The following is a 13968-nucleotide window of genomic DNA, read 5'->3' on the forward strand; positions in this document are numbered from 1 at the left end:
CCATTATCTCTACTGCTGGGCTATGGCCCCTACAAAACATGAGGAAAACACACAAAGTAGGAAAATTGATGCCGACCTTTACTATATTTAGACAGACAGACGGACGGACGGACGGACAAACAGACAGACAGACAGACAGACACACACACACACACACACACACACACACACACAGGGCTAGAAGAGTAAAGCATAAGAAAGGAAGAGGAGAAATGGAGAAATCTAAGCCTGTGTGTGCTTTTTATCTTGGTGGATAGGTATAAAATTCTAAGCTACTGAAAATCTTTTCTCCGCATCCTCGCAGTAACTCTAAAGTGTGCCACCTTTGGAAAAGAACCAGCATGGTGCAGTGTTTAGTGTGTTGGACTAGGGCCTGGGACGCTTGAGTTCAAATCCTGACACAGTCATGATCCTTGGCCTAATCAACTTCTCAGGTTTGTTGTGATGAAGAATGGGAACGAGAGAACCATGTGCCCCATTTTAAGCTCTTTGCAGGAACTATGAAGTCAGACTGTCAGGTTCCAAATGGCATTCCCACTATCATGGAAAACTGCAGAAACATTACAATGTGCATTGCATATCCAGGTAATCCAGGTAATCAGATAGGGGGTCCATTTTAAATTAAGATGGCTGGTGGACCTAAGGTCTTCCAGAGGTTGATGGACTCCAGCTCCCAGCAGTCAAGGCCAGCATGGCCAATGGTCAAGGAGTGTGGGAGCTGAAGTCCAAAAGGATCTGCAGAGCCACAGCCTCCCCATTCCTGACAAAGGATCTGAGCCGCCTCTTCTTCCTAAAGCTTACCTTGGAAATTATTTCATGCCTTCAATATTGTGGCTGTGCCAACTGCATTGTAACGGACCATGGACAACATTTGTGAATGATTAGCCCCCTAATATCTCCTTTCTTTTTTATATTTGAAAGCTGTATAGAAATATGGACGTACGGAGATCTAGTTTTGTCAGATTTGTGGCTCATTATAGGTTCCCACAACATTATAGGTTCCCAGAAGATCTATGTATTCTGAGTAACAGATGACTAATTTAATCCTCTCTTGTTTTGATTCTACGGACTCAGTACTTGAAATGGGGGAGTGAAAAGAAGAGGCCATGTTGCGTCTAGGGCCGGGCATGGTGAGCTTAAACCCAGGAGGGCAAGGTTCATATCCCCAGAGAACTCAGAAACTTTCCTTGGGCAAGGTACTCTCTCTCAGCTTAACATCCTTCACTGTTGTGAAGATAAAATGGGGGCAGGACCCATTCATGGAATGGTGAGATAAGAATGTAAGAATTAAATAGCAATGCTATAAAATTCATAACTGAGATCTAAGTGATATACTTTTAATAAAAAAATCAGGGTCAACATTGTTAATATTTTTAAAATATTAAAATGCTTGCATCATAATGTGGTGGTGATGATGATTCAGCTCACAACTATGGAGGGAATGGAAGGTTTTTAACCATTTCCCTCCCAGCTATTTACCCAAATCTCTCTCCAGCCCCTTTCTTTGACTCAGATGGGAGCTTTCTTCTAAATGCCAATAGAGGCTGGCGGGTAGGGGAGAGGATTTTCATAGAATCATAGAATCATGGAATGGACCCTGAGTCATTGTGACCAAAGCCAGAAGGGAAAGGTTAGCACCCCACACCCCTGTATCCTACAGTCTCCAACCTGATGTCTCCCTGACCTGTGGCTACTATTTCTTTTTTAAATGATTCCTGTAAACCTAGAGAGATACATTTAACTTCACATTTTGGATGACCTGTGTTGGTTTCTGAAATATACTCAGAGTCCTGTAGTGATTCCATGCTCTTTATTGCAGCTTGTAAAACAGTGATTGAATTGCCCCCCAAACCTCAGGCTTTTATATACATTATTTACACAATGAGTCCCATCTGATTGGCTGATTCTGCTTCCCTCCTGGAGCCTAGTTGGTCTTTTTCTGCAGACCAATCAGTTGTTGCATTCTAGGATCCTATCAGCCTAATAGGCTGGTTAACTTCCACCTGGAGCCTGATTGGTCTTTTCCTGCAAGCCAATCAGTTGTTGCATTCTAGGATCCTATTTGCCTATTGTTCTAGGATCCAAGCTTAGTACATAACAGTTTCTAAATAGCCCTTGAGAGACACCTATTGTCTGTAGCTAAGGTCTGAAAGTGAGTGTTGTGGGGGTGGACATAAATGAAAGCAGAGGAGGATGCTTTTGTGGCAGTTGAAGAGTGGAGATGTCAATGCGTTGGTGATGCCCTTTTTGCAAGATAGGTCATTCCATTACCCCTTCCATCACATTTCCACCATCATCACCCTCGACAGTGAGTTAGTAGCATTCCATGGCTACGGAGCATGCTCACTGTACTTTTGGCTCTCTGGGCAATGAAAGTGAGATGAGAAGGACTTTACCTGAGACTTGGGTTCCCCTGACATTAGGTATGCAGCTGGGAGCTTTTAGGACTCGGTAATAACCATTCCCAGGTAACTTCATATAAACTCTGTCTCAATGACAGCACATTCTGTAGAAAGAATGAAGACACGACACTAAGTCATGGTAAGATTTGGGGGCCAATGAACCAACACTTTATTTCTTTATTATCTTGATTTGGCTGCTAGCTACATAAGAAAATTCAGAGGATGTAATAAATTTTGTCTGTGACTTTCTAATTCTTTGGAGTCTTACAGTGCTGGAGTAGAAGAAGATACAGTTTTTTGCCAATTTTCCCTTCCATCGGCACCACTTTCCATACTGCTCTGACCCCACCCCAGCAACACCTTCTGAGTAAGATTTTAGGGTGCATATGGGTCTGCAATGTGGAAAGGGTATATGCCCCCTTCTCCAATCTACTGACTCAATGCTCTCCTGAAAAGAAGAGGGTTCAGTGGGAGCCACTGGATAAAACCAAATAATGTTGGCTGTTTATTTAGATTATTCACTATACACATACATTGGGTTTTAAGAATAATGGGGATTCTTTAAAGAGGTATGTGAATTAAGTTAATAGAAGAACAATTGGTTCATCTTCCTCCTCACATCAGACAGTTCTAAACTGAATCATTCAAACATGCCTATTATACTACTGTTACACTCATTTGTTTCATGTTCATGCATGGGGTGGTGATTTTTTCCAGTACAGATACAGTATTTTTCCATGTATAAGATGACCCCTGTTTTTGGGGACTCCAAACTGAGAAAACACCCCACAGTTCTACCCATGTATAAGACGAGCCCCAATTTTAAACTTTTTTTTTTTTTTTGGTAAAAAAAAAAACCTAGTCTTATACACAGAAAAATACAGTAATCGAATTTCTATCACCCACTTGTTAGGCATTGATCTGAGAAAAAGCCAACCTAGGACAATCTTATGAAACCTCTCATTGTTAGGAAGAGAGGAATAATAAGAATAAGAATAATGTTCTGAATTTATGAAAAGGGAAGTATCGCAAAATTAAGAAATAACTGGAATACAAGAGAAGACTTTTTAGGGTGGAGATAATGGTTATTTGTATATTTGAAATCTCAGAAGAGGGGGAAAGTGGCAACCTTGAATCACACAAACTCCAACGTGTGTAATTTGCATGTGTCTTCACTTGCCAATTTTGCAGCTGAAACTGTGGTTGAGGAATCAGAGCAGCGTGGACCAGGTGTCTGAGTTCATCTTAATTGGCTTCCATCTTCCTAGGCCATTGGAGGTATTTTTTTCTATGGTGTTGCTTCTTGTTTTCCTGTTAACGCTAGCTGGGAATTTCACCATCATCACACTGGTATGTCTGGACCAGCGCCTCCAAACCCCCATGTACTTTTTCCTTTGCAACCTCTCCCTCCTGGAGGTCCTCTTTGTCTTGTCAATCACCCCCAAGATGCTGGTGAACCTCCTTTCCATGAACAAAGCCATCTCTTTCTTGGGCTGTGTGTCTCAGTGCTATTTCTACTTCTTTCTTGGAACCACGGAAACCATCCTTATTGCTGTGATGGCCTTTGATCGCTACGCTGCCATCTGCAAACCTCTTCGCTATACCATCATCATGAATGGTTGGGTCTGCATCAATTTGGTCTTGGGTTGCTGGATTGGTGGTTTCCTCTCTACACTTGGCCCCATCATTTTGCTCTTCAACCTATCCTTCTGTGGCTCTAACACTATAGACCATTTCTTCTGTGACTATGCCCCAATGATAAAGCTTTCTTGCAATGATGTACATTTCCAATTGGCTCTGGAGAATGTCTTGTCCTCAGTGGTGCTCCTGAGCTCTTTGTTTGTCACTGTCGTCTCTTACATCTATGTCATTGTCACCATCTTGCGCATGCACTCTGCCAAAGGTCGACAAAAGACATTTTCCACCTGTGCTGCTCATATCACTGTTGCCTCCATCTTTTTTGGCAGTGCAATTTTCATGTACTCTTTACCTAGCCAAGGATTTTCTCGGCAGGTACAGAAGGTAGTTGCAGTTTTTACTGCCATTGTAACACCATTACTAAACCCTTTTATTTATAGTCTAAGGAATGAGAAGGTCAAGGAGGCCTTCAAAGACTGTCTGAGGAAGTGGGCATTCTCACAATGAGTGGAAATCATTTGAGACTGTTCTCCTATCTTTTCAGAGGGAAGTCAAAATGGCATCACCATTTATCAATCCCTAAATAAAATGGTGAAAGGAGGAGGCCCTTCCAGACCTTTTACAGTACAGAACTAGTTGCTTTTAGGCACTGTTTGTAGCAAATGTTCGTCCTGAAACACTGGAAATGATCACCGTGTTTTTCTGTGTATAAGACTAGGTTGGTTGTTGTTTTTTTACCAAAAAATTAGGTTTAAAATTGGGGCTCGTCTTATACACACGTATTGCTGAGGGGTGCTTTCTTAATTTGGAGTCCCCCCAAATAGGGGGGCGTCTTATACATGGGGGCGTCTTATACACAGAAAAATACAGTAACTGTTGGGATCCATGACGGCCATTGTCTGCATTAATAAAGCCATGGCAATTGTCATTAATCTTGGATTGTTTTGTAGATAGAACAGGATAAAAGTAAAGGGACCCCTGACCATTAGGTCCAGTTGTGACCGACTCTGGGGTTGCGGTGCTCATCTCGCTTTATTGGCCAAGGGAGCCGGCGTACAGCTTCTGGGTCATGTAGCCAGCATGACTAAGCTGCTTCTGGCGAACCAGAGCAGCGCACGGAACGCCGTTTACCTTCCTGCCGGAGCGGTACCTATTTATCTACTTACACTTTGACTTGCTTTCGAACTGCTAGGTTGGCAGGAGCAGGGACCAAGCAACTGGAGCTCACCCCGTCACAGGGATTCGAACCGCTGACCTTCTGATCGGCAAGTCCTAGGCTCTGTGATTTAACCCACATTGCCACCCGCGTCCCATAGAACAGGATATGGGAAGAAATTTAATGAATAGGAAAATAGGGTGGGGGAGGGTTTTTATTGGTTTGTGCTTTTTACTTCTTGCTTTTATTATGTATCTTGTGCTTTCATATTGCATTCTTATGCTGTGATCTGCCCTGAGACCTGCAGATGAAGGGTGGTACACAAATTTAATTGCTAAATAAAAATAGTCAACGACTTAATAAAGAAAGACTTTGAAAAATGATTTATGTAAACATATGATATTATGAGGAAGGCTGATCTGAAGACCCAAATGATCTTGATTGGTTCAGGTTGGTGACATTGGGATGCAGCTATTAAGATTGCCTTGATCCTTTGAGTGGTGGGTAGAAATCACATGTGTAATCTGGAAGTGTATAAGAAACATTGATTTGGATGTCGTTCTTTGCAGCCTGTTTATTTTTGAGGGTGTCCCTATGCACATTTGTATTTCAACAAAGGACTATATTTTCACTTGGAACCTTCATCTTTTCTTTTGGGATTTCTGGGAGGGATACCACCAGTCTAGGAACCTCTTTTAAATTTATCCAAAATAAAAATATAGGAACTTGTCTTATACTGAGACAGGCCATTGGTCCAACCAGCTCGGTATAGGCTATATTGACAGATATATAATCTGAACCATTTATTCCATGGCAATAAACCACTGATCAAGTTCCTTTGTGATGACATGTGGCTTTTGGGATTTCTTGGGTTCATTATTATCATGCTTTCTTTGCATGGCAGCTTGAGCATTACCGTAGTGCCCTGCACCAATATAATCTGAAATGTCTTGCATATACCTTCTGCCACTGGAAGACAGAGTGCCTATTCCACTGTAATTTCCATTGTGACCACAGCCAGGAAGGAAAGGGTTTGAAGTATCTCTTATGTACTCACCCTGGGCCAGCAGGGGGATACTGATGATAGTTATGCAAATGAAGGATCGAAAGTGACGTTCAGTGATTGGATGGATACTGTAGATAGTTATGCAAATGAAGGATCAAAAGTGACGTTCAGTGATTGGATAGTTTTAGAAAGTTGTTACAGTAACGTGGTACTGGAGCTCTATATAAGCAGGCTGACTGAGCCCTTCAGTTCAGTTCTGTCCTGACCTGTGAATAAACAAGAGCTGTTTGACGAATCGCTGTGTCGTCTGATATGTTCACCCACAACTTAACAATATCACTGTGTCCTACACTCCAAAATTTGATGTTCTCCACCTCTTCTGTGGCTGCTGTTTCTGTTTAAAACAATTCCTGTAAGACTAAAGGTGTGTGTGCATTTTACTTCACATGTACTGTAGTCTCACCACTGATTATTAGAAACTGGCTTTTGAGAGACACCTACTGTCTGTAGCTAAAGTCTGATGGTGTGGGTCATCAGATGATGGTGGACATAAGTATATGCAGGGTGCAAATAGTCCCATGAAGTGTGGAAATGTCATGCCCTTTCTCAAGATGCACCATTCCACTGCCGCCGCCATGCAAACTGGTTTTCCTTCAACACTCACAACAGTTGGCAGCATTCTGTGGCCACTGAGGATGTGCATTGTATTTTTGGTCATCTGGGTAATGACAGTGAGATCAGAAGGTCTTGGTATGAGACTTGGGTTCCCCTGGCATTAGGTATGAAGCTGAACCTTCTAGGCACTCAGTAATGATCATCCCCAAGTGCCTTCATATAAGCTTCATCTTACTGATAATTCATACTGTGTAAAGGAGAAAGACACTATACCAAGCCATGGCAAGAACCAAAAGAACCAATTGCATTTCATTACCTTGATATGGCCAATAAATGTTAACACTGACTGCAGGAAGAGAAGGCAGAGGCTGTAATGAATTGCGTTCATCAACCTACAGAAGGCTTTTTGAATCACTGGAGTATCTACACCTGACAAATATTTCAGGGATCCACATGTGGATGACAAGTGGAATTGAAAATATCTGTCCCTTTGTCCAGTCTGCTGTTTGAATGCTCTTCCAGATAAAATGGGGTTCTGTGAGTATAAACAAAGGAGATTGGTACAACCCAGCATGTTGTATGTTCAATTTGTTGTAGAGTATTCAATACACATGGACATTTGATATGAAGACTAATAGGGATTCTTTAAAGGGGGATATTCAATTAAAATTAAAAGAAGAACAATCCCTCCACATACACATCAGGCGGTTCTAAATTTAATCATTCATGTATACCTCTTATATTCCTGTTACACATAGTGTGATGGTTCAATGCAATTAAACAATGTCTCCACCACCAGGGGTGCCAACTTGAAGAAAATATTGAGGGGGGTGGTAGGTCAGCCCCACCCCACATAACTGATCACATGACATGGTCACACACACCATTTGAATGGCAATGTCCATCAACTTGGGGGGGGGTGCCCCCTCAATTATTTTATTGGGTGGGGCTCCTATGTCTGTGTCATGGGCCAGGAGTCAGCTTCACCTGCTGAGCAGCAGCCTGAAGGAGCAGAAGGTGAAGTGACTCCACCTGCTGCTGATCAGCCTTCTTGCTCCTAAAGAGAACCAGCTGGCTCCAGCTTTCTTAAGTAGGGTTTCCAGCCTCAATCACGTGCTGGACACAACTTTTGTCATTCCTGAACAGACCTTGCTGCTTCTTGCAGCCTTGGACCCCCGGCTTTCTTGACCTCCTGGATCGTCTGGCTACATGAACTGAGATACTCCTGACCTTAGGACTTGATTGGACCTTGTATATGGACTCTGCCTCCAGGCACATACCCCTTTGAGACTTGGCTGGTTGGCTGACTTCTCCCTCCATTGAGCTCTGGCATGGCTGGCAGCACAGGACTACAACAGTCCACCACTGATTTCTTAGGCAGTCTTCAGAGAAAGAGCTGAACTGGGACAATCTGCCTGGAATCTTTCAGTGCAAAAAGAGTGGGACCAACAAAAAACGTTTTATGAGAAATCCATTTCCGACCTGGGAGGAGAGGGGGTTGCGGGCAGAAATCCCTCCCACATCTCACACGTGGGGGCTGGCCCTTGCCCCCGCGTGGTTAGGGAATCCCCGGGCGTGTCGGCGACCCGGCCCGCCAATTAGCGGGCTGGGGAGGCGTGGCCTAGCCTATTTAAGACTAGGCACGCCCGGGGACCGCCCTCTTTGCCCCTTTCCAGCTGAGCGGTTTTCCCATCCCACCCTCCCTTTAGGTTTAGCTAGCTTTGACCTTGCTATGGACTTCGGTTGGTTGCCGCAAGGGGCCTGGTAGGAATTTTTCCAAGTTGGCACACTTCGAGCCTTTTGGTTTTTTCGCCTACCTCGTAGCAAACGTCACAACTTATTCGGTATTGGCGGTTAGGCATTGGCAGGGGTCAATTGTTATGCAAATGAAGGGGGGAAGGAAGCGCCATCACCTTCCCCAAAAGAAAGGGTAGTCCGGTAGAGGACTCCAGGGGGCGTGGCCTTGTCCGAAACCTAGGGAGGTAAGGGCCTCCAGCACGCCCCAGAGCGGTGACACCCGTGGGATCCTAGTTGGCATACTTCAACAGGACTCCCACGGCTTGTGGACAACCCTTCCCGGTCCCCATGCCGGGTAGTTGATAGGAGCCAATGCCTAAGGCCAATACCTTCCAATTCTGTAATCAATAAAGTTGTGGCCTTTTTATGCCCATTAACCTTAAATACTGTGTCCAGTGTCTTCATTTCACATGGGGGAGGGGACTTGCCACGCAAGTGAAGTATTCTCATAATTGAAAAAATAATAATCACTGGCTTGCAGAAGATGACTTTATATGAATGTTTAAGGTGAAGATGAGAGGTGTTTGTATCCTTTTAACCTCAGGAAAGAGGGGAGGTGGCCTGCCTTGAATGCTACAAACTCTACCATTTTTAATTTGTCTGTGTGCCCACTTGACCATTTTGTAGCTCAATCTGGAGCCAAGAAATCATAGCAAACCAGAGCAGGTGACAGAGTTCATCTTGATTGGCTTCCAACTTCCTAGGTGCTTGGAGCTCTTCATTTTTGTGGTGCTTCTTCTCAGTTTCCTGCTAACGTTAGCTGGGAATATCTCCATCATCACACTGGTATGTCTGGACCAGCGTATCCAAACCCCCATGTACTTTTTCCTCTGTAACCTCTCACTCATGGAGGTCTTCTTTGTCATATCTATCATCCCCAAGATGCTGGTGAACATGGTTTCTCTGAACAAAGCCATCTCTTTCTTGGGCTCTGTGGCCCAGTGCTATTTCTACTTCTCCTTTGCTACCAGTGAAACCATCCTTATTGCCGTGATGGCCTTTGATCGCTATGTTGCCATCTGCAGACCATTTCGCTATGCCATCATCATGAATGGATGGGTCTGCACCTATTTGGTCCTGGGTTGCTGGATGGGTGGCTTCCTTTCTATCCTTGCCCCAATCATTTTGCTCTCTTACCTTTCCTACTGTGGCTCTAATATTATAGACCATTTCTTCTGTGACTATGCCCCAATGATAAAACTTTCCTGCAATGACGTGTATGCTCTCCTGGCTGTGGAGACTGCCCTGTCCTCAGTGGTGCTCCTTGGCTCTTTAACGGTCACTGTTGTCTCTTATGTCTACATCATCGCAACCATCTTATGCATGCATTCCACCAAAGGTCGGCAAAAGACATTTTCCACCTGTGCATCTCACATCACTGTTGCCTCCATCTTTTATGGCAGTTCAATCTTTATGTACTCTTTGCCCAATCAGGGACGTTCTCAGGCTGTCCAGATGGCACTTGCTGTCCTTACCTCAGTGGTGACACCATTACTAAACCCATTTATTTATACTCTAAGGAATCAGAAGGTCAAAGAGGCCTTAAAAGACTGTTTAAGGAGGTGGAATGAGTGGAAATAATTTGAGGCTCTTCTCCCCTCTGTGGCAGGGGGCAACTGCAGGGTCAATATAAAACAAGCGAAGTGAATGATGTAGAAAATGAATGGGATGATGCAATATATATATATATCTTTGTAAAGCCTTATGGCATTGAAGTTCTTGATATTTGCCATTAGCAGAGAGAGAGCTATGATGAGATATGATCAGTGGCTTAAATCAGTTTGAAAAATAATATTTATAACTAAATATTATTTAGTAATAGAGAAAATCTGTGAATGACATTTTGTTAGTTTTATGAGTCATTGAATGAATACCCCATCATTCCTTCAAGGAGCTCATTGTGGTGTACAGTGGTACCTTGGGTTACAAACACGTTGAGTAACAAACACTTCTGGTTACCCGGAAGTAGTATCTCCCTCCGTTCAGAGGGAATCCGCCATTACCGCTGGCGCCGCCTCCGGAAGCCGAAATCCTTAGCAATTTGGAATGGAATGGTAAACCTGCCATCCACCCAACATGCCTTTACCTACCCTAAAAATTCACTCATAAACCCTGCCTTTTCTGGGGCACAACTGATCTCATGAACAGGTATGTGTCTAGCCCTGTATAAATATCAGGAATACACACATTTAACTGCATAATAAGGGCTTCATCAGTGTGTGAGAGCATATCTATAGATCTGTGTTTATCAGTTTGGCAGGGCTATTATTTTTAAAGGATCAAATTGTGGAATTGCAAGGCAGTTCCACACAAATAGATGTGGAAACAGAATTAAGGCATGTGAATGACATGTGAGCCAAAATCAATAGATCTCCTTGTTCCTATTTCAATTACATATAGTACATCTATAATAATCCCCCTCCCCCGCAAAAAACACACCCTCAGATTGAAGGGAAAAGGCTTGAGGGGTGAATGACAGCTATGTTCTTTTGAAGGAAGACAGCTGAAGGCAGCCCTGTATCAGGAAATTTTTAATGTCTGATGTTTTACAATTTTTATATATGCTGTAAGTGACCCAGAGTGGCTGGGAAAACCCAGTCAGATGGGTGGGGTATAAATATTATTATTATTATTATTATTATTATTATTATTATTATTATTATTGCTACTACTATTACTACTACTACTACTACTACTACTACTACTACTACTATTTATAGCAGAATTTGACCACTTTTGCTATTATATTCATGGTATTCCTTCCCTTTCCGCCTGTGGTCCTTTAGGAACTGTGGCTGGACTCCAGTTACACACTTTTTGAAATCTTAGAGCTCTCTCACAGCCATTTTGGGCAGGAAGGCTTCTATGTACTCTGACTTCAAGCCACAGACGCCGTACATGGTAATTTTCTGGCCTGAGCTCTGTGATGGTTAGCAAAGCTGTTGTAGCAATTTCCTGCCACAATCCCATTGGCTCAGCTTGTGATTTTGGTAATCTAACCATTGTCACAGTGAAGTCAGACTCTCTTTCAGGGCAGAGGCAGTCACAATACAATGGACATGGTGAGATGAGGTATTACGGAGCCTGAGGCAAAGGGCATGATGTCACCTTCCCTCCAGCTACAGAAACCACCTATACTTAATCTTAGGGTCTTGGGCAAAAAGTTTCTTGCATTTCATGTCTTTTGATTAGATGACCCTTGTGGTCCTTTTCAACTTCATGATTCTATGACTCCGATTCTGAGTCAATGTATGAAACAGGAGGCTGAACTATATGCTTCCCTGGTCTGATCCAGGCAGGCTTGGCTTAACTTCATAATCAACCAAACAAAGATCAATGAGTTTCTACTGAATGAGGATGAGGATGATGATACTTATCTATACTCATCTTTTGCCAGCAGATAACTCATGAAAGTCAAGACTTTATGGGGAACAAAACAAAGATCAATGAGTTTTTACTGCTGGGATTCACTGAGAATGGCAAACTAGAGATATTTTTCTTTGTACTTTTCTTAATCATGTACCTGATGGCTGTAACGGGAAACATGATCATTATCACCATCACTCTCATGGATTTCCGCCTCAGAACACCCATGTATTTCTTCCTACGGAATTATGCCATCTTGGAGATTGGATACACCACTGCTGCCATCCCAAAGGCGTTGTTCAACCTTGCATCTGGCAGGAAAACAATCTCGTATGCTGGATGTATAAGTCAATTCTTTTTCTATTTCTTCCTGGGCACCACAGATTTCTTTCTGCTGACTGTGATGTCCTTTGACCGATGTATGGCCATCTGCAACCCCCTAAGGTACACCACCATCATGAATGAGAAGTTCTGCACACTTTTGGTGCTGTTCTCTTGGATTGGGTCGCTTGCTGGGACATTGGCCCAAACCCTGCTATCAGTTCAATTTCCTGTTTGTGGCTCCAACATCATTGACCATTTCTTCTGCGACAGCAAACCATTAACCCATCTTCTCTGTGGTGATACACATTTCCTAGAGCTCTCCAGCTTTATTCTTTCGGTGTTTACGCTACTGGGGACTTTAGCTATCACCGTTGTGTCCTATGTGAATATAATCTCAACTGTTCTCCACATCCCAACTGCTGCAGGGAGGCAGAAGGCCTTTTCCACCTGTGCTTCCCACATCACCATTGTCACTGTTGCCTATGGAAGCTGCATCTCTATGTACATCATACCAGATCAGGGTGATGGGCAAAACTTCAACAAAGTAGTGTCTGTTCTTAACAATGTGGTTTGTCCTCTAATGACCCCCTTTGTATACAGCCTGAGGAACAGGCAGGTCCAAGATGCTTTGAAAAATGCTTTTGCCTGCAAGCATGTATTTAATAAAATTCAGACAAACTCATGCAGTTTGAAATGATGGAAGGAAGGGGAGTTATGAACTGGTTAAAGTAGACCCATGAAACCCAAAAATAGTTTTCTCATTAAAACAAAAGCCTTCATTGGTGTGAAAAACCTCTGAATTACCACCAGATCCTTATTTCATAGTCCGAAGATCGTAGAATCATACAGGTATCTTGTCATCAGCCAGCCATCTCATTTGTACAGCCCTACATATGCAGTTTGGTCAGCAAAACGACTCTCTGAGGCAGGAAGCCTGTGCCCCTGTTCATATATTCTGCCAGGGTGGTTACAGTTCTCTGGTCACACCTATACCATACATTTAAAGCACTTTTATACCACTTTAAAAATAATGGATTTCCCCAAAGTTTTCTGGGAACTGTAGTTTACTGAGGGTGCTGGGAACTGCAGCTCTGCAAGATTTGACTAGCAACCCTCATGCGACCTCCATTCTCGTGAAAACTGGGGCTTCTGGTTGGAATACCCTGTTGTGAGAAGTCCGATTTGTGAGAGAAACAGATCACATAAAACGTGCTGTTGTGTGCTTTTAATGCACAAACATTTTTGCCACCGTCTACACAACATGGTTGGCATCAGAATCCCCCACCCCCATTTAATCTGGATTTATCCTTTCAGGGGGAATTCTAATAAACCACACACACACACACACACACACACACACACTTGCAATATCTGAACAACTCCTTTTGCAATACTAAGAGTTGTCTTCACTGTTAGTCCTACTCAGAATAGACCCATTGAAATTAATATAGCTACCAATTTAGGCCAATTAATTTCAGTGGGTAGAACTTAGTTGGCTACAGTCCTAAATTCAAATCCAGAAGTTCCCAAAAGAGGCTCCCATCAGGTATCCTGGTGAAAAAATAGTAAAAATGGCTGATCTGTTGCTAAATATGGTTGCTTGTTACAATCTGCTTCATTGGGTCAACGGTGGACAAACTTGATGAGCCTTTCTCCCTCTAATA

General features: G+C 43.1%; 3 protein-coding genes across 3 annotated transcripts; all 3 read left to right on the forward strand.

Moving 5' to 3' along the window:
• The first annotated feature begins 3566 nt into the window (after positions 1-3566).
• LOC114583498 (olfactory receptor 6M1-like) lies at positions 3567-4547 on the forward strand. The gene has a single exon (XM_028704812.2). The coding sequence runs from the start codon at positions 3567-3569 to the stop codon at positions 4545-4547; it is 981 nt and encodes a 326-aa protein (XP_028560645.2).
• Positions 4548-7344: 2797 nt separating this feature from the next.
• LOC114583497 (olfactory receptor 6M1-like) lies at positions 7345-10195 on the forward strand. Its single transcript, XM_028704811.2, has 2 exons — positions 7345-7377; positions 9242-10195. The coding sequence occupies exons 1-2, from the start codon at positions 7345-7347 to the stop codon at positions 10193-10195; spliced, it is 987 nt and encodes a 328-aa protein (XP_028560644.2).
• Positions 10196-12038: 1843 nt separating this feature from the next.
• On the forward strand, positions 12039-13001 carry LOC114583495 (olfactory receptor 6C75-like). The gene has a single exon (XM_028704810.2). It carries the CDS (start codon positions 12039-12041, stop codon positions 12999-13001), a length of 963 nt encoding a protein of 320 aa, XP_028560643.2.
• The last annotated feature ends 967 nt before the right edge of the window (positions 13002-13968 follow it).

Source organism: Podarcis muralis, chromosome 13 (assembly GCF_964188315.1).
Source record: "Podarcis muralis chromosome 13, rPodMur119.hap1.1, whole genome shotgun sequence".
NCBI lineage: Eukaryota > Metazoa > Chordata > Lepidosauria > Squamata > Lacertidae > Podarcis > Podarcis muralis.